Source organism: Danio aesculapii, chromosome 1, assembly GCF_903798145.1.
Source record: "Danio aesculapii chromosome 1, fDanAes4.1, whole genome shotgun sequence".
Taxonomy (NCBI): domain Eukaryota; kingdom Metazoa; phylum Chordata; class Actinopteri; order Cypriniformes; family Danionidae; genus Danio; species Danio aesculapii.
The window spans coordinates 7,153,547-7,179,787 of NC_079435.1; the positions used below are offsets into that span (position 1 = coordinate 7,153,547).

Genomic DNA, 26,241 nt, shown 5'->3' on the forward strand with positions numbered 1-26,241 from the left:
TGCAGTGGTTTCAGTCACCTGGGTTTGTTTATTATTATACGATCTTAGAGAATACTTGACTCTTATTGGTCGCTGCGTTTTCTCATGTTAAATGACCACCAAAGGATTGCGCTGTTGTCAATGGCAGCTGATTACATATGATGTGTTTCATTTACACTCACTGGCCACTTTATTAGGTACACCTTACTAGTACCGGGTTGGACCCACTTTTGCCTTCAGAACTGCCTTAACCCTTTGTGGCATAGATTCAACAAGGTACTGGAAATATTCCTCAGAGATTTTGCTCCATATTGACAAGATAGCATCACGCAGTTGCTGCAGATTTGTCAGCTGCACATCCATGATGTGAATCTCCTGTTCCACCACATCCCTATTGGATTGAGATCTGGTGACTGTGGAGGCCATTTGAGTACAGTGAACTCATTGTCACGTTCAAGAAACCAGTCTGAGTGGTGTTGACACGATGTTCAATTGGTACTAATGGGCCCAAAGTGTGCCAAGAAATAATCCACCACTCCATTACACCACCAGCAGCAGCCTGAACCATTGATACAAGGCAGGATGGATCCATGCTTTCATGTTGTTGATGGCAAATTCTGACCCTACCATCAGAATGTCACAGCAGAAATGGAGACCCATCAGACCAGGCATCATTTCTCCAATCTTCTATTGTCCAGGTTTGGTGAGCCTCTGTGAATTGTAGCTTCAGTTTCCTGTTCTTAGCTGACAGGCGTGGCACCCGGTGTGGTCTGCTGCTGCTGTAGCCCATCCGCCTCAAGGTTGGACATGTTGTTCAGAGATGCTCTTCTTCAGACCTCAGTTGTAACGAGTGGTTATTTGAGTTGCTGTTGCCTTTCTATCAGCTGGAACCAATCTGGCCATTCTCCTCGGACCTCTGGCATCAACAAGGCATTTGCAGCCACAGAACCAATGGATAGACAATCAGACAGGATAGAGCAGGGGTGTTTAAACTCGGTCCTGGAGGGTCGGGGTCCAGGAGAGTTTAGCTCCAACCCTAATCAAACACACCTAAAGCAGCCAATCAAGCTCTTACTAGATATACTAGCAACTTCCTGGCAGGTGTGTTGAAGCAAGTTGGAGATAAACTCTCCAGGACATCGGCCCTCCAGGACTGAGTTTGGACACTCCTGGTATAGAGTCTAAAAATGTTGGGTTGTTGTAACCGAATATTGGGTTAATTATGGACAAATTCAACCACTGGGTTAAACCATGTGATTTAAATTTAATTGAAAAGATTAAATTTACAACCATATTTTTGACAGTGGATTAAACTAAACCTCTTTAGGATGATGAAGATGTTGTGATGTGATCATCCAGTCAGGGTTTATTTTGCAATAATGGCTGTAACTTTACTCTTGCTTTAATAGCAACCACTCATCTGTTGTGATAAATCTGTAAAGCTTTATGCTGGACTTTGACCTGCAGCTGAACAGGCTGTAAAGATACATGACAACAATGGGTAATTCACACCCTGCAGTGCTGGTAAACTCGATATCGCTTATTCGGTGTTGCTGCTGCCAAAAGGTACTCAATGATTATCTTATCATTCACTAGTTAAGAGCCTTTTATCAGAACCAATGTGATATATAACGCCAACATTTAAGTGATATCACAGAACAAATCAAAGGTCGTTCACTTTAAACTCAATGTATATTAATATGAGAAACGTGTGTCTTACTTCAATCATTTTACATCACAGATTTGGAAATTTACTAAAACAATAATTATACACCAACGTTATCGTTTCATTAAATCTATACAGTACACTGTAAAAACATGCAGAGTTGGTTGGTTGGTTAAGGTTGGTCAGCTGGTTGTGATTGGTTGAGGTTGGTTAGTTAGTTGGTTGGTTGGTTGGTTGGTTGTGCTTAGTTTGTTGTTTGGTTGAGGGTGGTTGGTTGTGGTTGGTTGTTTGATATGTTGGTTGTGGTTGGTTTGTTGTGGTTGATTGGTTGGGGTTGGTTAAATGATGGTTTGATTGGTTGATTGATTGATTGGTTGTGAAATAAAACGTTGATCCCTTTTGATTGATGGGAAAAATTCCCCCAACCCCATTTTATTATTAAATACCAATAGGGGTGCAAATTCAAATTAGCATTTAGCATCATTATATATTAGCTCTCAAGCTTCATTATCAGTTAGGAGTTCACTGTTGTTGAGTAACACAACTCAACCAGACATTGCAATGTCTACATTCCTGAAAGAACATCAGTATATATAATGAAGGCGTTTGTGTGAGTTCAGAAATAATTCCCACTCGAGTGATTTAGTGCTTTATAAATTTGTTGATCTTTTTCACACACAAACCGCAACACTACCCTCTAGTGTAAGAAAGCTGAGAGATCATAAATGTATTTTATGTACCTTTGATAGACAGACATAACACAATTTATGAAATGAGATTAAAGGAACTGTGTAACATATCTTTATTAAAAATATAGAAAACTTTCACCATTTTACACAGAATACAATAAATGAAATGCATTAGCTGCAGTAGCAATTATATATCATTTATTATATATATATATATATATACATATATATATATATATATATATATATATATATATATATATATATATATATATATATATATATATATATATACATTTTTTTTGTATTATGAATTTTCAAACAAAACCATCATGTATCTAACCAAGGCAAGCACCTAAATTTCTTCATTTAGCAATGCTATTATGAGACCATTATTCAAAAATGAATGCAGTCTTCGCTTCAAAATGACAATGGGATGAGGTGATTTCGACACGTTAATTGCACCAGTGTAATTTATATACTGTCATACTCCTCATTTGTACTGTTTGACGTTATGAATACAGTCTTTGTCATTCATCACATTCACCACCAGAGGTCGACTCTTTTATTTTATTTCCAATAATCCCATGCAGCAACTTTCAGCTGTCCTCACCGTCTATTATCCTGGTTTAATATTTTTTCCAACGTTTTTTAAAAAAAATTTTTGGGGACATTTTCCATCACTGGTGTTTGACCCTGCGTGTATTTTTGACTGTGCTTTATCTAATAAAGCTGCATGTGTTCATCACAGACAGCTTCTCTCACGCAGAAAATTACATATATCTATACATTTGGCAGTTTTTTTTTATTCCCAGGGAATCAGCCACATGATCTTACCGTTGTACCATGTTTTTCTGTAGGCGTTACAGCTTAACAGCTCTATTTTTCAGTATAATAAATATATTTATATAAATATATCATTTGAGTTCATTATAAAGTGGCAGTGATATGGCTTCATGTCCCATATTCCATAAACGTGCATCATAATCAAGACATAAAGTCTTATTACACTTTGAGGTGCTCTGAATCAGAGCTCAGAGATGCTGCTTTTACTGAAATCAGTGTCATTCATCCATTCTGTCACACCTGTAAAACACACAGGACACAGAGCAAACATGGAAAAACTGACAAATATTGATAAAAAATGTGCTAAACAAATATTGATTTATCATTATAGCAAGTGCTTTACCTCTCTCAATACTGGTTTTCTGTTAAACAGAGGAAAGCCGTGTTTAGTCAAACATGTCAAAACAAACTAACTGCAGATTTTATTGTTGTTTGTAAACCGCTTTAACTAGTCTTATAAGGTAGTCATCTAACATTTTCTTTAAGATTGGCCTTAACATTTTAAAATCTGCTTAAAAACACATTAGTCTAACTCGAATTTGAAACGTAAGAGCGATATGTCTAAACTAGACACAGTCTGCTAATCTTTAACATTTATCAGCACTTACCAAAAATTTCCAGGGTTGTCAATACTCCTTCTACATGATTTTTCTTCTTCCATTTTCTTTTGTTTGTCATCAAATTTATTCCTAAAACATGAGATGGGGAAAGCTGGATTAACTACAGTACTACAGTTACCTAAAATATTCTAAACGTTATCTAAAATACAATATTCAGAATTGTTTAGCTACTGGCTGTGCATGCAGAATAAAAGGCTCAGCCTGAGTATATACTGTAACATTCAATCAAATAAAGAAACAAAACAAAAAAAATCATGCAAATATTTACAATAACCAACAAAAAACACACCAGACTGCATGTTTGCCACCCAGCAAAATTAAATTTAGAGTTAGATTGAATTGTTTAAGTGTTCCCTTAATATTTTGAACAGTTTATATATATTTAAAAAACTGTCAGTAATAACTTACTTGATAATATAGACAGTCAGTGACACCCCAGCCGCCAAAATGGTCAAAGACAGGAGAACAGCTAGAGTAATGACGACTTCTTCACTGAAACCTTCAAAGTTTCCAGAACTGTCCTCTACTTGGATTTTCACTTCTATCCCAAAAATCTTCTCCAGTTCAGATGTTAAAACTTTATGCTCAGTGTAGATTTTCCTGTGGGAGTGAATATAGTTTGAATACTGTCCTGTAACATTCTTATCCTATTTACTGTGTATAGAACAGGTGTATTTATGCCATCTTAAATCTGTTGCAGCATTATACATTTGTTTACTGATCTTGATCAATTTAATGCATCCTTGATGAATCCAAGTATTATTATGGTACTTTTGAATGATAAAATATGGTCACAACAATATAGCAGCGCAACTTTTATTAAAATTGATTTTAATTATAATAATAATAATATTAATAAATTTTTCTTGATCATTAAAATGATTTCTGAAGTGATACTAAATATGAGTATTGATGCAAATATTCTGCTTTGCATCACAAGAGTAAATCACTTTTGTATAAAAAATACCATTTAAATGTATATAAAAAGGCTTATTTTAAATGTGATTAATTCTTCACTGTATGCTTTATCAGAACTTATACTTGTCTTGAACAAATATGGTTGCTAAATCAATAGACTTGGGCGCAGTTAGAGATAAAAAAAATTTATCAGTTGTAACTACATTACTCAAGAATCTATCAATGTAAGTGAGGAATTTTAGTTTTAAAGAGCATAAAGTCAGCTCTGCTCATGAAACTATTGACTTTAACCATTATAAGCATATTTGTTTTGAACTTGTTTTCTTACTAAAACTTTATCTTTAGCATCCTTATATGCTGTGATTTTTTTTGTTAAAAATGATGGATATTAGTTCGACTTACTCTTTGACTTCATCTGCTTCAATGATGCTACTACTGGAGTCCATTGCGATAAAGCTAACGTAAGTCTTGTCAGTTGATTTTCGAGAATTAATCCGTATCTTATTCCCACCATCTGCTGTCACACTGAGGATTTTCACAGTCCAGCCAAAAGCTGTCTTCATGGACCTGAAGAAAAAAACACTATTAGAGTATGTGTGGTATAAAAAAAAATACCAATGCAAAATTCTGTCCAATTTGTAAATCAGCAAACTTAACAGCTCGGTTAACTTTTCAGAAATGATTGGTATAAATATCAGTTTGTTCAACAGACAAAATGATTATGTGACTTAAGAAGACTTGGAAATATAGCCCTCAAGTAATGTAGGAAAATGGCAGCACACAAGTCTGGAAAACCATCGATGGTGAGTAAAACAAATGCGTTTTTACATTCATCCTTCTTTAAACATCCACTTTCTCTCTTTGAATACACTTTACTTCAGCAATGCTCTCATCATGCCTCACTAAAACAATATTTCAGTAATGAACAGAAATGACTCACTCTTCTATCTCTGGTATCATCTTTTCCACTATGTACACCGGCTGATTTAGAGAGATGACAGTGACGCTGTTACCGTACCGGCTTTCTTTCATGTGTACCTGTGGGTGACAAACATGTGGACTCAATCTTTGCAATGATTGGTCTGTATTTCTCCTCCTTACCCAATTAAATTGCATTTTATGCTCTTTTCATGCTGTTTTGAGCAGTACTGATACAGTCAAAGCATTCTCTTTCTCTCTCTTCCTGATCCATTTCTGCTTACCTCTACTGTTGTCATTGTGAAAAGTCCATGTTTATCAGTGGCTTTAACCTCATAGGTGACCAGGGAATCTACAACACTGGACGTATCCAGAACGTAGAGCTGACCGGTGCTTGCCTCAACATCCAGAACAGAAGTGGGCTTCACCAGTGAATACTGCAGTTCCGAGCTCTCGTCCACATCAGGGTCTGATGCCTGAGGGGTACATAGCATCCAACCACTGAGGTACATGAAATGAACAATCCATATATAGCAAACACTGCATTACTGTTGATAAATGTTGCTATGCAGTTCCTAAGGTGTTCTAGGAATCTTCTAGGGTGTTTTAAGAATGTTCTTGGTTGTTCTGAGAATGTTCTGAGGTGTTCCATGAATGTTCTTGGTTGTTCTGTGAATATTCTATGGGGTTTTAGAAATGTTTTTGGTTGTTCTGTGAATATTCTATGGGGTTTTAGAAATGTTCTTGGTTGTTCTGTGAATATTCTATGGGGTTTTAGAAATGTTCTTGGTTGTTCTGAGAATATTCTGAGGTGTTCTAGAAATGTTCTTGGTTGTTCTGTGAATATTCTATGGGGTTTTAGAAATGTTCTTGGTTGTTCTGAGAATGTTCTGAGGTGTTCTAGAAATGTTCTTGGTTGTTCTGTGAATATTCTATGGGGTTCTAGGAATGTTCTTGGTTGTTCTGTGAATATTCTATGGGGTTCTAGGAATGTTCTTGGTTGTTCTGTGAATATTCTATGGGGTTTTAGAAATGTTCTTGGTTGTTCTGTGAATATTCTATGGGGTTTTAGGAATGTTCTTGGTTGTTCTGTGAATATTCTATGGGGTTTTAGAAATGTTCTAAGAATATTCTATGCTGTTCTGGGGAAGTTCTAGGGAGTGGGCTTTACCAGTGAACACTGCATATCTATGCTCTCATCCACATCAGGATCTGAGCAACATGCAGAATCCATATTTAAACTATTGAAATTAACGTTTTTTTTCTTTTCTGTTATTCTATACCATCCAAGAAAATGGTATATAAGAACTTGATAGATTTTTTTGTTTTAAAGACATTGTTGTGGAATGATAAGGCTCTTTGGTTTTCATGGAGCCACCTGTGATAATCAAGAATCTTCATTTTTAAGAGTTTATTACAACAAAATATGTAATGTAATGTACATTTTTATAGTGCACTGATTGTGTATGGGCATACATTCAAAGGGATTTACAGTCATGTAAGGAGGTCTCTCCTCACCACACTGCAAAAAATGGTTTTCATATTTACATTTTTTTTGTCTTGTGTCTAGTTCAAATATCTAAAAGTTCTTAAACCAAGATGCATTTTTTAAACTAGTAACAAATATTGTCCCGTATTCAGAAATAATATGCCAATATTAAGTGAGTTTTTCCTCACAACAATGAAAACAATTTGCCAATAGCGTAATCAAAATAATCTTAGGTCAGATGGAGGGATTTCGGCCAGGTTTTGCACCTCTGCTATTTACAAGAAGTGCCGTAGGATTTTTAATGACCACAAAGAGTCAGAACGTCGGTTTAATGTCTCATCCAAAAGACGGAAATATAAATAATAAGTTATTCTAGCCTTATGACAGCTCTGATATACTGTATACTGCACATATCTGAGCCTTGTCTTGTGTTTTCATTTATTAGGGAGTCTGATCACTTTAAAAACTCACCTCTCTTTAACAGGAAACATGATTTAAACACACTACTACATATCTGTTGTAGAAAATGAGGGTTAAGGCATTGAACAAATCCTTCCTACACCCGGTAGTAAGTATGAGTAAGCAGCGATGCCTCAGTAAATGCCACTATTTCATTTCATTTTCTTTGCGGCTTAGACCCTTTATTACTCTGGGGTCGCCACAGTGGAATGAACCGCCAACTTATATGTTTTACGCAGCGGATGTCCTTCCAGCCGCACACACACACACACACACACTTATTACGGTTAATTTTAGCATACCCAATTCACCTGTAGCACAGGTGATTTGAACTTGTGGGGGAAACCGGAGCACCCAGAGGAAACCCACGCAAACATGGGGAGAACATGCAAACTCCACACAGAAATGCCAACTGACCCAGCTGAGGCTCAAACCAGTGACCTTCTTGCTGTGAGGCAAACATGCTACCCACTGCACCACCGTGTCGCCTAAATGCCACTATGCGTAATATAAATGCAATTTCTATGTCCATTTTAGAAAAGCACCCATACACTGAAACACTTACCTGGACTTTTACTATAGGGAATTTGTATGGAGCAATATTGAAAATCTCAGCGGTATATTTTCCAGCGTCAAACACAGGAGCCTCATTCACGTTCTCAACCTGAACACTGACCTGAAAGAAGTCAAAATGTTGAATGTCAGCTTTGTTTTAAGAAAAGAAACTTTCACTTTGTTCCTGAAAGTGTTGACTTAGGTATGAAACACATCCTATGCAAGTATGTAAACAAAAACTTAAATTTTTCCATGTCAATCCAAATTACTCATTACATTTCATGTGTTGCCTTTTTGGGGAATACAGCCCCATTAAGAACAATTGTTGTAGGTCAACTGCTTTCAAAGACAAATTAACAGCCCTCATGCATAAAAAAGCTCAATGAATAATAACATGTTCAATTTAAAGATCTGTTACTTTAAATATGCTTTTCTTAGACTTTTGTATTGTTTCTAGTCCAAATATCAAAGAATTCTTAAATCAAGAAGCAGTTTTTAGATAAGCAAAAAATACTGTCTTGTTTTAAAAAATGATATGTCAAAATGAAGTGAGTGTTTTCTTAAAACAAGCAAAATGATCTTCCATTAGGGGTAAGCAAAATAATTTGATGTCAAAAGGAAAAACAAGATTATTTTTCTTATGCCAATGCCAGATTTTGGGCAATTATTTCTGAAAATAAAACTATTTTTTGTCTTGATTTTTGAATTTTTTGATATTTGGACAAGACCTAAACTCTAAATAAGAAAAGTATTTTTGCAGTGCACTTCAATAACTATAAGAAGGCATGTTGATGCCAAAATGAACGTTGCATGCTTCTATAGAGTTTGTTTGTGGCCTGAGTTTGTACTGAGAATGATACCGTTGACTCTGCAGTGTTTGGAGGTGTTCTGGAGTCTATAGCCTCTACGGTGAGGATGTACCACTCCACGTCCTCCTTGTCAAGTGATTTTAGAGCTTTTATGGTTCCCTCAGCATCCACAGAGAAGATGTCTTCATGTGACTTCATGTTATAGTTGACTGTAACCAGTGGACTCCCTGTTAATGCCTTGACCGTGCCTATTATTGTCTCCTCGGGTTCATTCTCCTTGATTGCAAAGTTGTAGGAGGAACTCTCAAAAGACACACTCTCAGTGAGAGAAGCGATTTTGAAGTGGATCAAGACTTCAGCTACAGAGAGAACAAAGATTTTAGCTTTGACGTTCATCAGGTAACATTATTATACTATACATGGAATGTACTAGGTATGAACTAACTCTTGGTAATAACTGCTGTTTACTTCATATGTTGATTTAACACCAGATTCCCTAAAAAATTCAAAACCCAAACCTTCATCAGATAGTGCTGGTGTTCCATGATCTGTTGCTATAACACTAAGGGTTAACAGTGTGTCTTCTATGACTTCACTAAGGTCAGAGGTCAAAGTGATGTCTCCTGTTTCAACATCCAGTGCAACCATGGAGGAGACCTCAGAGAAACTACAGAAAGATGACAGTAATGCATCAGGTTTCCTTTATTGATTCTAAAAAATATTAATACTTTTTTAATAGGAATCTTATCTGATGTCTTGATTGTGAAAATGAAGCTTGCGTTTACCTGTAGGTAATAAGTGCATTGTTTCCAGCATCTCTATCTGTGGCAGAGACTGTCAGCAGCAACTCTCCAACCTTTGCATCTCTAATCAGAATACTTCTGCTGTAAGTCTCTGAGCTGAAGACTGGAGCATTGTCATTGACATCTGTGATGCTGACTCTCACTGTGGTCATATTCTGAGGGGAAATCAACCAAAAAAAAAATTATTTGTAACAGACATACCCATATTGTACCCATAACTGTTATTAGGTTTAGTAACTATATGTGTGGAATTACTTGCAATATACTTAAGACAATGACCCAAATACAACTGGGATAATATAATCTTTGAGGCTACATGAAATATGTTGGTAAGCAGGGTTGCCAGATTTGGCAGTTTCCTGATAAATTGGGCAGTTTTGAATTTGATTGTGCGGGTAAAAAAATGACATAGGCGTGTAGTGAAAATTTGGGCAGTTTTGCAACGGCGTGCCCCCCCAGCCCCCGAACTCCCAACAGCCGCCCCTCCCTCTTCACTTATAAACCGGTTATAATCTCCTAAAGACATGCCTTCTCTCACCCCCCCCCCCCCTCTCCTTCCTCAACATTAGAACCGGTTATGATCTCCCTAGGACATGCCATCTTCACCCCCCCCCCTTCCTCTTCACTTATAAACCGGCGAAATTTGCTATTCAATTGACCATATGCACAGAACATTTTTTCAATGAAAGTTTGGTGTGACCGTATCTTTTTTATTTTTTATTATTATTATTATTATTATTTTTTTTTTTCTGTATGCTTAGTGGTAGTTTTAATCTGAATATAATCTGTTAATTACGTGTATTTGGTGTAAATCCATAGAAAATTATTAGCAATTTCGTGCAGTGCTCCTTAGATAGAATGTGACCAACATTAAAGTTTGCCTTGATCTGTAATGTAATGATGCTAAAATTTGGAAAACAATGGACAATCAGACAAGTAGTATGTATTTGTAGTATGCTAACAGACTAAGCATTTTACATCAAGACATTATACAGATATTGGGTCACTGCCTTTTTGAGAAATCTTAAACATTATATGGAAGCATTTTTGAGTGTGGTTATGTGCTAAAATACTTCTAATAGATGTCTAACAATAGATGTCTTGACAACACCAAATTTGCGCTGTAAGTGAAAATCTAATATACATCTAGCAATAGTCCAAAAATTGACTTTAGAGTAATTAAATAGGCAGGACTGAGTAATGTCTAATTTGTGCATTTGATGACTGTTCTAGTTGTGAGCTGTTTTTAGATGTGTAGCTGTTTTAGCTGTTCTTTTCACTGACAGCCCAAATTTTGTCTTCTTTAGATGTCTATTAGATTAGATGACCATTAAAGCAAAATTACTCAGTGAGGTGGGTGAATAAAACATTTAAAAAAATTTGTTTCCATGACATATTTCATTTCATTCAAGAGTTCACACTTAGCTGATGATTGATTATAAAGCTTGTTTGGCATGCTGTCCTGGGAGAGAGCCCTGAGCTCATAAGATCCTCGAGCCCGGGGCTCCCTCCTGTTTGCAAGGCGAGAGGGGAGTATGAGCTCAGGTAGATCTCGAGAACTCCCCTGCTGTAGTAGCTAATGAACAGATAGTGATTGTTCTTAAGAGATAACTACTTACTAGGAGCATGTCTATGGTGCTGATTTGGATTAGTCAATTAACTTAAGTCGCATGTTTTTAGACGGTGGAAAGAAACCGGGGAACCCGGGGGAAACCCACGCGAGCACGGGGGAGAACGTGTAAACTCCGCACAGAAACGTCGGCTGGCTTGGTAAGGACTAGAACCAGTGACGTTCTTGCTGTGAGGCAACAGTGCTAACCACTGGGCCACCGTGCCACCCATCTAGGAAAGGAGGAGAAGTAGGGGTGGAAGGGGGGATTCTTCAAAATGAAGATGGCTGTGATATTGAACTTAGGGTATTTATAGTGGTTTAGGAATCTTCTGATTGGTGAATCATAAATTGAATAATGCAGGACCGGCCGCAAGCAATCATAGGCATGTGATCCTCTCGAAATTAGTTTATTAAAAAACGTCACTTATTTAAATGATGACAGCTTACTACTATTTAGTTTCCATTCATTTGGTTAAGTTATGACCAATAATTTAATTAAATATTAGTATAAGTGAAATCTCAACAGAATGAATTCCAAATTAGCTGCCAAAAAATGGAGATTAATACTTTACATTTAACTGTGGGGTCCCATGATCTGCAGCAACAATGACCACATCATAGACATCTTGCATCTCCCGATCCAATTCACTGACAGCTTGTAGAGTCCCATCCTGATGAGGGGAATAAAATGAGCATTTTTAAAGTAAATGATGTGAGATATGAACCTCTAAGTAGTTCTTTAAAATCAGGTACTCACATTGCTGAAACTGAAGAAATTGTTGTAAGTGGAAATGGTGATGGTGAGTAGTCCATTAACTCCAATATCAGCATCTGTGGCTGAAATTTTGCACACCTCCCCAGGGGATGACTGAGTGTATTTGCCTTCCTGAATCTCAATGGGCTCTGGCAGAGGAAGGAATTGTGGGTTGTTGTCGTTAATGTCCAGGACAGTGATGATGACCTGAGCTGTGGAGCTTAAACCATCAACAGGCTGGTCTACGGCGATTACCTGAAAATGTAAGCATCATATTTAGTATGAGTACTCATACTCATTTTGTAAACAGTTATGATAGCTTTGCACCTCTAGCGTGTAATGGTCATTAGTTTCTCTATCCAAGGTGGCATCGCTCTTGAGGGATATAACTCCTTGATTGTTGATAACGAAGGTATCACTATCCATGATAAAGTGACCCTTAGAGAACCCATCCTAAATGTACACACACACACACACACATACAAAAAAGGAGTTCATAAAAATCAAATTTCTTCTAGCAGGATTCTTTATTGAGAACTCTGTTGCTGTAGTCACAAAGTCTGTGAGTAGTCTAACAAAATCCTGGGTGCTGTACTTCACTGCAGCAACTAATTAGGGCAAAGGGCTGCAGTGCAGAAACAATATTGTTGCCCATTCTTAATAGGAAACTTGCCAAGCAACATTGCTCAAAATGTATAATCAGCATAAGCCACTGCTAAAACGTTCCAAGCCGTTGGAAGTGAATTACTACCTGTAGTTGTTATTGCAAGAAAGCACTGGATGCTTGATTTTATAGTTAGGCAAAAGTTAGCATTAGCCTATTGTTTGCTCATAAGCTTTGGTTAATTTATTCATACAAACGATGACCACATGAAGTTTTCAGGATCCATACCAGGTCAGTGACTACTGTCTGAAGCACACACTGGTCCTGTGCTGAATTTTCTGGAATAGATACAATGTACTCATCCTGGTCAAAAGTGGGCGGGTTTTCATTCACATCCTCAATAGTGATGATTACCACAGTGTTTGCTTTCTTACTGAGATCGTCTTGCTGAGCTGCCTATATTTAAAAAATATATATGATTACTGAAATCTGTTCCAATTCATAGCATCAACCTAACAAATGTTTTAAGAAAGCTCTGATACCTGTATGTACAGGGTTATCTGGTCAATCTCCTCTCTGTCCAGTGCTGTTGTCACAGAAATGACTCCACTGTTTGGGTTGATATCAAAGTTGCTCTGATATTCACTTGGAATGACTGAAACAGATATGTTGATAAACATTCATTCATTTTCCTTCGACAGTAGTCGAAATAATCCCTTTATTCATCAGGGTTTGCCACATCCGAATGAACCGCCAACTTGTCCAGCATATGTTTTAGACAGTGGATGCTCTTTCAGCTGAAACATACACACTCATTCACACGCAAACACTACGGCCACTTTAGTTCAATTCCCCTATAACGCATGTGTTTGGACTGTGGGGGAAACCAGCGCACCCTGAGGAAACCCACGCCAACATGGGGAGAACATGCAAACTATACACACAGAAATACCAACTGACCCAGCCGGGACTCGAACCAGTGACTTTCTTGCTGTGAGGCGATTGTGCTAACCACTGAGCCACCGTTTCACCCATGTTGATAAACAGCTTTTTCATTATCAGAATCAAATCAAAATATTTTGTATTATAATACTGTACATGCATGTGCTGGAGTAATACTTATTAATAAACTTATACAGAATCAATACATGCGATATTGGCTGGAATGTAAATTAGGTTAGTATTAACTCTTACTCAGATCAAAGATCGTGCAGCACTCACATAAACAAGTTAAGGTCAAAGTACAGAAATTTGATATCAACGTTGCTCCACTTCAGTACTGAAGTATTATATTTCCAAGCAACAAGGTGTTTTTAAGTAAATATACAGTTCATTGTTAGTAGAAAGACGCTGTACAGATGTACAAAAAATACTCCCTCTCTTTCTCTCTCTAAGAGTTTTGAGACTGTGTTGTGTTGTTGATTGTTTTTTTTCTTTGACATTAATAAAATCAATGGTGTTGATTGATCTTAAATTTGATAAAACCATGGAAGAACTTTTGAAATGATTTGGTGTTGTCGGGAAGCTTTGTTTTCTGTTTTTGATGAAAATTTGGTGTTTTCTATGTAGTGCTTGGTTAATATTTGTATAGTTATGAAAATGAATTGTTTATAAAATTTCAGTTATCTTTCTCTCAAACAGTGTCAAAATTAATTATAATGATTCTTTTAGCACACTACTCTATAATGTCTGATTTAAATCAAGCAGAACAGGAGCAGGTGTGCATTATTTTCTAATTCAATGGACCAGAGTCAATTCTTCTTCTTATATATTTGTATTACCAATATATATGAAAGAAAAACTTGTATTTCAGACATTTGTCAGATTTTTGTCCTCAAACTCGTCCTGTGTGTAAGATTAGTTTTATTCTTTCTTTTTTTATTAGAACATGCAAAGGGTACACAAACTGGGATCATACAAATGCAAAGAAAATAAAACATCAACAAAAACAACAAGAAACAAAAACAACAACAATACAGTCAGGTACTGGCAAGTGCGTGTGCGTGTGCGCGTGTGCGCGTGTGCGCGTGTGCGTGTGTGTGTGTGTGTGTGTTCATGTAAAGGTAACTTGGTGGACAGGTCAGAGTACATACATAAGGGACAATAACAGTCAATAAATGAAGCAAGTATCATAGATATAAATAAAACAGATAGAAAGAAACCAGTCAGTGGTAAGGAGTAACAACAATGCTTGTAATGTATAATAGTAATAATGACAGTAAAGGAAAGGACAACAGTAATAATAACTGACAACAACAATGATAATAAATCACAAGTAGTACAGCAACTACTACTACTACTACAGAAAGTTACTAATGTTACAACTGCTGCTACTACAGCCACAACCACGACTACTAACATTACAATGTCTACTACTACTGATACTACTGCAACGTCTACTACAACTGATACTGCTACAACAGCGTCTACTACAACTGATTCTACAACAACAACGTCTGCTACAATTGATACTACTACAACATCTACTACTACTGATACTACAGCAACGACTACTACTACAACTGATTCTACTACAACAACATCTACTCCTTCTGATACTACTACAACATCTACTACTACTGATACTACTGCAACGTCTACTACAATTGATGCTACTACAACAACGTCTACTACAACTGATACTACTACAACAACGTCTACTACAACATCTACTACTACTGATACTACTGCAACATCTACTACAACTGATACTACTACAACAACGTCTACTACAATTGATAGTACTACAACAACGTCTACTACTACTGATACTACTATAGCAATGACTACAACATCTACATTGACAACTACTTGTCACTACTTCTGATACTACTACCCTGACAACAACAACAACAACTACTACTACTACTAATACTACTACTACTACTACTACTACAACACCTCTACTACTTCTAATACCACTATACCAACAACATCTACTACTACAGAAACTATTGCATGACTGCTACTACAACATCTACATCGACAACTCTACTACTTCGGATACTACTACTACTACTACTACTACTACGACAACACCTCTACTACTTCTGATACCACTATACCAACGACATCTACTACTACAGAAACTTTTGCATTCTTCTATATATTCAGATTTAAAATTTGTATTTAATCACTAGATCTAGCAATTAGCTTGTAGTAGTCTGTGTGCTGTAAGTGAATTGTAAATCTTCTGTTAACAGTACCTGTTGTTATGCTGTAAACCACAGGCTCATTAATGCCCGTGTCGCCATCTTGAGCTTTTATAGCCTCAGGAGTGACATCTGAGAAATGTCCGATCTGTGCATGGGCAGAAACGACATGGAGGGTTTTATTTTTTTTTAACACACTTGTTTTTAAAGCATTGATCTTGTCCTCTGTTACCTCATTTTCCTCAATGGTTGCCTTGTAGAGGATGTGATCAAAATAAGGGTTTAGATTGTCATAGTCTTCAATAGTTATTGTAACGGCGGTGGTGTCACGGAGTCCTCCTGGATCCTGAAAAACAAACAGCGTTGTATTAAAATCCACCACATTACATTTATAGTTGCTTGAACATCTGCAATGTTGAGGCAGGATTATGGTTGACCAAGATCCACAGCTGATTGTGTTTGTGTTTTTAAGACCTCTGATTGAGTAAGCATTTAAAGCATTAATGCACAAGAAATTATAATGTTTTAACTTTAACAAAGTTTGATTGTATTTTAGTATGTGTGTAAATATGTATACAGCCATGTCGGACTGCTACAGTACGAGTGTGACATTGCGTTTATACAACAGTTTGATGGCATAATCGTGTATATAAAAAAAGAAAATCAAACACAGAGAGTCTAAAAACCCTTTTGTATTAGGAACTACTTTCTTCCGCCATTCATTTACATCTGCAGCTGACGTCAGAACAGCAGAAGTCGTTACTATTTCACCAACGTCACTTTAGAGCTAGTGTTTGAATGATTCTCTAGCGTAATGTCTAAAGTGATAACAAAACAGCTGATTTTGCTGACATTTTAAGATTATAAGGCTGAACGTGACATGAAATGCCATCCGTCTACAGAGATATCTCCCTACAGTCTATTACAGTCTACAGTATTTCTCTGTTGCCGTCGGTATTGTGACAGGTGCTAGGTGTCCCTGCATTTACCCGGAGACTTTTAGGAATGAAAAAAGGAGACAGAAACTATTTCGCTCTTCCTATTGGCCCAAATGCGTTTCTCCCAAGTGCTGTCGACTACATACATGCCAGTCAACGACAATGAGTAGGAAAAAGAAAAAGAAAAACACACTCAAACATCCGTCGCAAAATAAAATGTAACATTATTGAAATAAAAGAATGATACATCGGTAGAGCGAACATCACACACTTCTCTTCAGAGCTCGCCAGAACCATAGACTGTAAAAGAACTGAACTGAGCTCCCATACATGCTTGCTTACATCTCAAACGTAAAACAACCACAGAAGAAGTCCTCTTAAAGGGGACATGACATTTATATACAATGCATATCAAACATTAAGCGACTGTTACATTATCACAATAATTAACCCCGAAAAAACCAACGCAATCACTACCAGACTGCTGTTGTGTTTGCAATAAGGAGGGGGTGTTCGGGGGTGAGGTCTCTGAATAACACTGTTGAGAACCGATATAAGAAAGTAACTGTATTAAAATAGGCACTGTCCTTATAAATAAACTGCATAGATGCAATCTAAACAAAAGAGAGAGATCGACTTAGAATATCACTTACCAGTTTAATAATGATTTGATCAGCTGTAGTTAGAAAACATGCAGTTTTAATCTTCTAAGCAAGGGCTTATTTTGCGGTCCTGGTGCCATTTTGTGGATAGACAACATCAACTGTCTTTAATGGCCGCCGATGTGCTGTCTCTCAGAAATTATAAATATTTTGAAATAGGCACTTTCCTTATAAATAAACTGCATAGTTGCAATCTAAACAACTACATTCTTGACTAAAAAAAGTCTCAAAAGTACATTATGTTGCCTAACAGCAGGAATATTTGTCAAACTGTAGAGCGTCCTCTGCTTGTATGTGGGCGGAGTAATACACAAAGATGAAGAAGCCTTTGTGTGCTGTTACTGGCAAAATATCTTACGACTCATCAGATTTAAGAACCAGACAGAACTACTGTCTAACTTCAACTACATATATATATATATATATATATATATATATATATATATATATATATATATATATATATATATATATATATATATATATATATATATATATATATATACTGTATATACATACAGTTGAAGTCAGAATTATTAGCCCCCCTGAATTATTAGCCACCTATTAATTTTACTCCCTACTTTCGGTTGAACGGAGAAAAGATTTTTTCAACACATTTCTAAACATAATAGTTTTAATAACTCATTTCTAATCACTGATTTCTTTTATCTTTGCCATGATGACAGTAAATAAAATTTGACTAGATATTTTTCAAGACACTTTTATACAGCTGAAGGTGACATTTAAAGGCTTAACTAGGTTCATTAGGTTAACTAAGCAGGTTACTTAAAGGGGCTAATCATTTTGACCTTAAAATGGTTTTTAATAATTAAAAACTGCTTTTATTTTACCCGAAACAAAACAAATAAAACGAAAAAATATTATCAGACATACTGTGAAAATTTCCTTGCTTTGTTAAACATCATTTGGAAAATAAATATATATAAAAAAAAAAAAACAAAGCGGGGCGAATAATTCTGACTTTAACTGTATATATATATATATATATATATATATATATATATATATATATATATATACAATGGATACTACATATGTCATTTTACAGTTTATTACTCAATATTTTGGAAGTTCTTTACAATATTAATTTCATCTGCTGAAATTATATACAATATCTCAAAATGTATCACAGACAAATAAAATATTGCAATGTCAGTTTTTCCAATACCGTGCAGCCATAGCTCGAACATTCTGAAAATTAAATTAAATAAGGAACAACTTAAGCTTGAGTAAAAATTGCAGATTTAAGTTTTTCTTGGGTACATATAGAGACTAGTCTAGTAGGATGTCTGAGAATTTGTCTTTACTTGAGCTTCCACTGTGAAGATGTACTGCTGAAAGTTGTTGTAGTTCAGGTGATTCAATAACCTGATATTTCCATCACTTCTCACTTCTAAGTCCTCTGGTGCTGGAGGCTGTCAGGAAATGTGACGTAAATCAAAACAGTATGGTTAAAAATGAACTATCGAGTTTTGTGGAAGCCTATTGTGTTAGTAATATTTTAAATACAAGAGATTTAGTATAGACGCACCAATATAGAATATGTAATTCTGTTGTTTCCTGGAGAGATATCTTTATCTTCAGCTTTTACCCTGAGCACATCTGAACCCACAGCCAGTGTCTGGAAGACAAACATAAGGATTACTCAGAAATATCTGATTTCTCATTGATCAAACACACAAAGATGTGACATTACGCACCTCAGACACTGTCGCGCTGTATGCTTTGCTCTCGAAGATCGGAGGGTTGTCATTGATGTCCTCAACTTCTTTTATTCTGGTGTTTTTTTTCTGAATATGATAATGAATGCTTAATACATTATTTCTAAAACGATTTAAGTCATACTGAATGATTAAATAATGTTATTGTATAAATATACATACCCCTGTGTTTGAGCAGGTGACTGAATAAAACAAGTTCCCTCCTGACTGTAAGGAGGAAATAAGAACAAAAATCAATGCATTGTTACCTTAAATATACTCACCGGCAACTTTATTAGGTACTTATGCTGGTAACACTTTACCATAACAGTACATTAAATTAATAATGATGTATTTCTCACAATCACCAGCAATCTAATCCTTACAGATCACTGGTAAACTCACAGATCACATAGAACTACAAATATGCTTTTATATGGACTACAAGTTCCAATGATGCAACACACACACACCTGCTCCAAGTCTCTATTGATTAGACTAACACAGCTGATGCTGCTTATGGACTGATTACACTACTCGTATATATACGGCTCACTTTGGCACTCTCATTGCTGAGTCTTGTTATACTGTTTGTGAACATTACGACACGTTTGCCTTGCCTTTGCTTTGTTGTTTTGTTTGTTTAAGTTGCCTGCTGCCTGCCTGTACTGGCCATTTGCCTGTTTATCAACCACGACTCTGGATTGCCCGTATATATCTCTTTGCTCCTGTGTTCACTGTTGCTTGCCTGACCATTCTCTGCATCATAAACCCTGCATTTGGCTCCGCACCTCCCTTATCAGCGTCCACTTCACTTCACATATGTACATATGTAGTGATTATAGTTATGATAATGTGTGCCACAAAGCTAAATCATCTCAAACTGGTTTCTGGAAAATGACAGTATGATCACTAAACTCAAATGTCCACCAAATTCATCAGGTCTCAATCCAGCTTTGTGATGTGCTGGAATGGGAGATTTACATCATGGATGCGCAGTACATGGATTTTTCAAACAAAACAGAACAAAAAACACTTTCAAATGACAACATAAAACAAAAGGACACACAATATAGATACCAGATAGGTCACCAGATACAATCTTTTTACATTCATAAGTATTTTAATTTAATTTGATCCTGCCATACAAAGGGTTAAATATCTCACCAATTAATCTCCAGACACGTATAAATAAAAGCAACACAAATTAAACAACCGTACTCATATAAGGATACGTACTCAGGTCTACATTTCTGGGTTCAGCGAAATACGTAACTGGAGATACGTCTGCTCGTGTAACCCCGCCGGTCCTACTTCCGCATGGGAGTCTGTTGCTCTAACAAGTAGGCTAAAGACCATGGCCTCCAGCGTATGTCGCTAGAGTACCATTAGAGGTCAGAGGAGTGAGGTTTACTTGCACAGCACTTACTAGCTGTCCTGCGTTACATTCGCAGTTTTTGTTTTTGCAAATCCACCAGAGGCGGCTGTGTGCCCTTTTTGATCTCAAATTTCGTTTGCACGTCCTGTAAATCCACCAGAGGGCGCAATATACACTTCAGCCGACCGGAGGTGCGCTTCCCAAACAACGACGTAACTCGCTGCTGAACTATCAAAGTATGATGCATCGTTTGGGAAAAGAACAATGTAGTGAGGAGTGTTTCCCAAAACCCGTAATTTCTTTGTTGCAGATCCATCGTTTCAACCATGTAAGTTATAACGCCCATAATGATGCTGTAAACGAGGTGGTAACAACTTTTTTAGAGAAGATTAGACATAATTTGGTGCAAATTATATTGTTTTACATGCGCACGCATAAAAAAAGTCCAACAGTTTTGGTAAAAACATGCACTCGCTTTCCATATTAATTGAAATATATGTAAATGGCACATATAGAGCGAATTTTTACTTTACAAATATTATTAGGAATATTCCATATTCTATTCTAATTTAACACTTACAAAAGTTAATGTGTATTCTAATATCATATATAAATCATATAGATAAATAATGAGGCAATTTATTAAGAAATAAAATTCAATATTTATTATTTATTAGGAAATGAAAAAAAATCCCACTTTAATAATACTATTAGTGATGATGTTAATAATGACGACAATTATTATTATTATAATTATCATTATTAAGTAGGATATTGTTTGTTTATTTATTTTTTTAAAAAGTCTACTTTTACTATTGGACGCATGCAAACCACTGTAGAAATTTTCTAACCAACAGACCCATGTCATATACAGTACAGATACTTAATAAATAACCTACTATAAATTAAAAGAATTTACGTATGCTATGTTTTCACAAGCTTTGTAGACGTAACAAATTTTAAATAATAGGTCACATATAGCTTTCATCATGAGGCTGTGTTCAAAATGACATCAATGTTTTCAAAGTGCACTGCGAAGGGAACAATAGTAAACATGAAGTTCGCTAAAACTGAACTGTAAAAATACTTTAAAAGCAAATTACACCTAAGAGAGATGACTTTAATGCTTTTAAAAAATCATTCTAAGTTTAAATGTTAGAATTTTGTAAATGAATAGTGCATAGGGGGCATAACTGGCAATAGAGTACAGCCAGGAACTATGTTTCTAACTACAGCTCCAGAAGTTGCAAGCATAGAAGTTTGCTACGCAGTTTGCGAATGTTTGTTGGAACGACGGATTTGGGAAACGCCAAATCAACAAACTGTTTATAACGATGCAACTTGCGACCTTAGTTGGCTAACGACGGTTTTCGGAAATGCACCCCAGGCCAACTTGCTGACGACTGACCCACCCACCTCTTTCCCTAAACTCAACCCACAGTGTTTTCAAAAGCTATCTAGAAAAAGAAAAGACGGTGTGGCCGCGTAATTCACCATGCCGTTTTCAGCCTGTTGTTTAATTATTAGTTTTATTTTTATTTTTTTGCTTTTGTTTTACCTAGTTTCTGAAACCATTTTTTGCCGAACTCAAACCCTGTCATCGCAGTCAGCGCGGTCACTGGACAAGCTAGTAACCTTGGAAAAGCTGTTCATATGGAGGAAAGCAGTCAGCGGTAGCGTGAAATGGAACAGAAGCTGTCAGCAGTGTCATACCGCGCCATAGCAATCATTTTAAAGATGAAATGCAGACAGACGTACCTCTGGTCAGTGGCGGTTCTAGTTTAAATGGCACCCTGGGTGAACCACCCCATACAGATGCCCTTCCAGCCGCAACCCAGTACTGGCCAATATACCGCCCAATATTATTATTAATATACAATTATTATTCTAAATAAATAACAGAAATCAATCCTGAATGTAACTGGAAAACAAGAAAGACACAACTAAAGTGATATGCAAAGATCACTTAAGAAATCTTTTGCATGAATATTATTGACAACTCTATAGAATAAAAAAAAAAACTAAAGGAATTATCTGTTGTCTTTGACCCAACTCATGGCTGAGAAAGTCTTACCTACTTGACTCATTATCCCTCCTTTCTGCTTCATAGCCATGCTTAGTCAAAATAAGATCACCATCATATAAACTTTAGTTTTGTCGACTTGCAAAACTCGCTGCGTGCTGACACCTCTGCATAAAAGTTACACCAGTTACTCTGGTTTTACAGCACATAAATGCACATATTTTAGGAAACGTTTTCTGCGTGCATGCGTCAGTTTGATTTCACCAGCGTTGTTTCAGTTACACATAGAGAGTAACAAGCTTGTGCATGCAAAAGACGCTAAATGTGAACGGCGCCTAATGTTTTTATTCTTGGATTAACACTCTGAATCAATATACCTGCATAAAGTAAATGGTATCTCAAAGCTTTTACTGGGGCTTGTTTTTTTATCTCCCATTGTCTCTTCGTGCTGTCCCCCAGCAAGATGCCGCCCTGGGCGATCGCCCTATATTGTCCATGACTAAATCTGCCACTGCTTCTGGCTACATTATTTGTGCTCTCCAGAATTGTAGACAGAGTTACGTATCCACAATGAGTCTGTGTTGAAATTCCTCATGACATTCACCAATAGAAGATTTTTTTGAGCCATTTCTTTCCAATAGACTTTTAACTGGTTGTTTATATGATATTAAAAAGATATGTATCCTGTTTTTGGTATTTTTAAAGAATAAATTCCCAGGTATATATAGTTTTAAAAGTACATTCCAGATTCAAATCGAGAGCTTTGCCTTTCGGCTCAGCTCCTTCTTTACCACAACGGACCGACACATCGACCGCATTACTGCTGCCTCTGCACCGATCTGCCTGTCAATCTCACGTTCCATTCTTCCCTCACTAGTGAACAAAACCCCAAGATACTTAAGCTCATCCACCTGGAGAAAACCACCTTTTTCCGGTGGAGCACCATGGAAGCACATGCACTGGAAACATTGACTTATTGATGGCAATGTGAACCAAACTTCTACTCTGTTCATACAGGAAGAGACAGTCCTTAACAAACGCCTCTGACCCTATACTCCCACAGCACCCTCCACAGAATGCCACGAGGGACACAGTCGAATGCCTTCACCAAATCCACAAAACACATGTGGACTGGTTGGGCATACTCCCATGAATCCTCGAGCACCCTGGTGAGGGTATAGAGCTGGTCCAGTGTGCCACAGCCTGGAAAAAAATCCATTGTTCCTCCTGGATCCTAGGTTCAACCATCAGCCAGATCCTCCTCTCCAGTACCCTGGCATAGACTTTCCCAGGGAGGCTGAGGAGTGTGATTCCCCTATAGTTGGAGCACACCCTCCGGTCCCCTTTCGTAAAAATGGGAACCACCACCCCAGTTTCCCAGTCCAGAGGTACTGTCCCTGACCTCCATGCGACATTGTAGAGACGTGTCAGCCAAGACAGCCCCACAATATCCAGTGACATAAGATACACAGGGTGAATCTCATCCACCCCGCTGCAGTGTATATCTAACAAATACAATAGTGGACCAAACCTGCTTTAGTTGTTCAGCATCTAGTGGTTTGGTGGTTCGTACAGTAGCAGATGAGTCTCCCATAGAATGAACCAGCTCTAGAAATGTCACGCCAACTGGAAAAAAATATGGCTCCAGCACCAAACGATCATCAGGTCGGACATTATCAATAATCTCCAGGTCTCCTGTAAGCCAGATTGCACACAGATGTATACTGTAAATGGTATAATTTTAAAACGCATTGAAATAATCGATGCTGCCGGTATTGATCTTGCATCATTTGTGTTAAATTAGTTACCAAATACAATTATTAACTATTTAAAACTGAATGTAAAACTGTGCATAAGTATTCAAATGCAATAAAAGAAACTCATTACAGGAAAGCGATGCCATATTGTGATTGTAACTACAATATTTTAAATGGTCCATTAATTCTCTTGGTATTTCAGTAAAGGTGGTATAAATTAATTATCAATTAATATAATGCCTATTGATCAATTGAAAATTTCAATAACAATCAATTAATAAAATGCATATGATTTGTTGTTGTGTGAAATATGAATATATATCGTGAAGGTGTTGTACTGTATTCTGTCTCGTATCTTTTCTCACCTTCATATCCCTCCTGGACTCTTCCTACATAGGCATTAGTTCCAGTTTCACAGTCTAACTTAGAGTAACCTTAAACAAGAAGTAATTGTTTTCAGAATGAAACAGTTTACAACATGGTCATTTTTCTAAAATGCTAGTTAAATAACACAACCACCCTTCTCACCTCATCAGTCGTCGTTCATTGAGATACTGTACATTTTATGTTACTGAACACCGTATGCACCAAAAAAGAAACGCCAGAGCAAACAGATCAACACTAAATCTGGTCGCACTTCACATTAGCTGGCCTTAACTACATGCACTTGCATAAAAAGAAATAAATACAATGTGCTGACTATGTTCATAATGTATTGCAGTACACTTCTGGTGCTCTTGAGGTGGGATACAGGTAGGGTTAGGGACAGGTTTGGCGGAATGGGTAGGCTTAGGGTAAAACATGTATGTACGCAATATGTACATCGTAACAAAGGTTCAAGTACATATTACTGTAGTTAAGGCCACCTAATATAAAGTGGAACCAGATTTAGTGTTGATCTGTTTGCTCTGACTTTTCTTTTTTGATAGCTAAATCCTAACAAACTAAATTTAATTTACAGACAGCTGCCAACATATTGTCAGGTTATAGACAGTTCTGACTCCCATGCAGACATCCCATATGAAAAAAAACACATTTTTAAATTTGTAATTTATTTTATATACTACTGTATTTTTGGATGGTATTATAATATAGTACCTTATCTGTTGTGGCGATTCTACAACACTTAGTAATACAAACAAAAGACCCAGTACTGAAGTACAGTACTATAACTGTATGGTATATTCTATTACAATATACCGCAGTTTACTGCAAGAAAAACTAAATTATACTACAGTATTTATTACAGTTTATCCTGTTCACTATAGTTGTTACAATATAGCATTAATCAACAACATGTTGTAAGTACTATAACAAATACATTATAAAACATTTTACTTTTTAAATTTTATTTAGTACTATAGTATTTTCAATGTGGCATTGGAGCTTCAAATGGCGATGAATAAATTTGACTTACCAGCACTGTGGACATGCAGACTGGCTAAAATAAAATAAAAAAATAGAAAATTAGTTTCCCAGAATCTTTTCCTTAAATTCATTGTTGTCAATGCATCTTGCGTGAGATGTGAAGGATGTGAAGGATGTTTGTTGAATAATTGTCTGAGCTGTTCCTTATTATATGCTATAAAAACTACTGTATCAAAGGTTATTCGCTTCAAAGAGTTCTGAAATCCAGGACTGATGTCGGAAAAATTTTCTGGGACATTTTAGGTCACTTGAACTGAATTTTGTCTATGGTCTTGTTTCTTGTTCTAGTTCACTGGACAAACTAAAATAGAAAGTAAATGGTACTTAGAAAGGTAATTCCATTCATTTGGTGTAACATTGTATTTTAAACTTGTATGGCAATGCATATTATACTTATTTATTCCTTTTTTTTCTCCTGAAAAAAGACCCCAAAAGACTCAAAGTATGGATTCTGTGTTAAC

General features: G+C 36.5%; 1 protein-coding gene across 1 annotated transcript; it reads right to left on the bottom strand.

Annotated features, from left to right (window-relative positions):
• Positions 1-2,890: 2,890 nt before the first annotated feature.
• Positions 2,891-25,851, bottom strand: LOC130224778 (protein dachsous-like). Its single transcript, XM_056456502.1, has 25 exons — positions 25,770-25,851; positions 24,718-24,786; positions 24,127-24,290; positions 19,378-19,422; positions 19,195-19,284; positions 19,026-19,115; positions 18,802-18,909; positions 16,106-16,219; positions 15,928-16,021; positions 13,264-13,376; positions 13,010-13,177; positions 12,445-12,570; positions 12,121-12,372; positions 11,936-12,034; positions 9,734-9,906; positions 9,467-9,615; positions 9,000-9,307; positions 8,150-8,260; positions 5,921-6,112; positions 5,659-5,756; positions 5,121-5,285; positions 4,209-4,400; positions 3,789-3,869; positions 3,524-3,542; positions 2,891-3,420 (listed from the first exon to the last, which is right to left on the bottom strand). Coding segments are annotated over exons 1-24 (3,084 nt in total). The 3' UTR covers positions 2,891-3,420; positions 3,524-3,541.
• Positions 25,852-26,241: the final 390 nt, after the last annotated feature.

Excerpts from the sequence above, each read along its gene's own strand:
- LOC130224778 (XM_056456502.1), bottom strand. The coding sequence starts at position 25,851 with ATGAATTTAAGGAAAAGATTCTGGGAAACTAATTTTCTATTTTTTTAT. Across the intron at positions 19,423-24,126 it reads ATGCTGAACAACTAAAGCAG|TCAGGAGGGAACTTGTTTTA; the intron begins GTTTGGTCCACT and ends TCCTCCTTACAG. Across the intron at positions 13,377-15,927 it reads GGTTTACAGCATAACAACAG|TCATTCCAAGTGAATATCAG; the intron begins GTACTGTTAACA and ends TATCTGTTTCAG.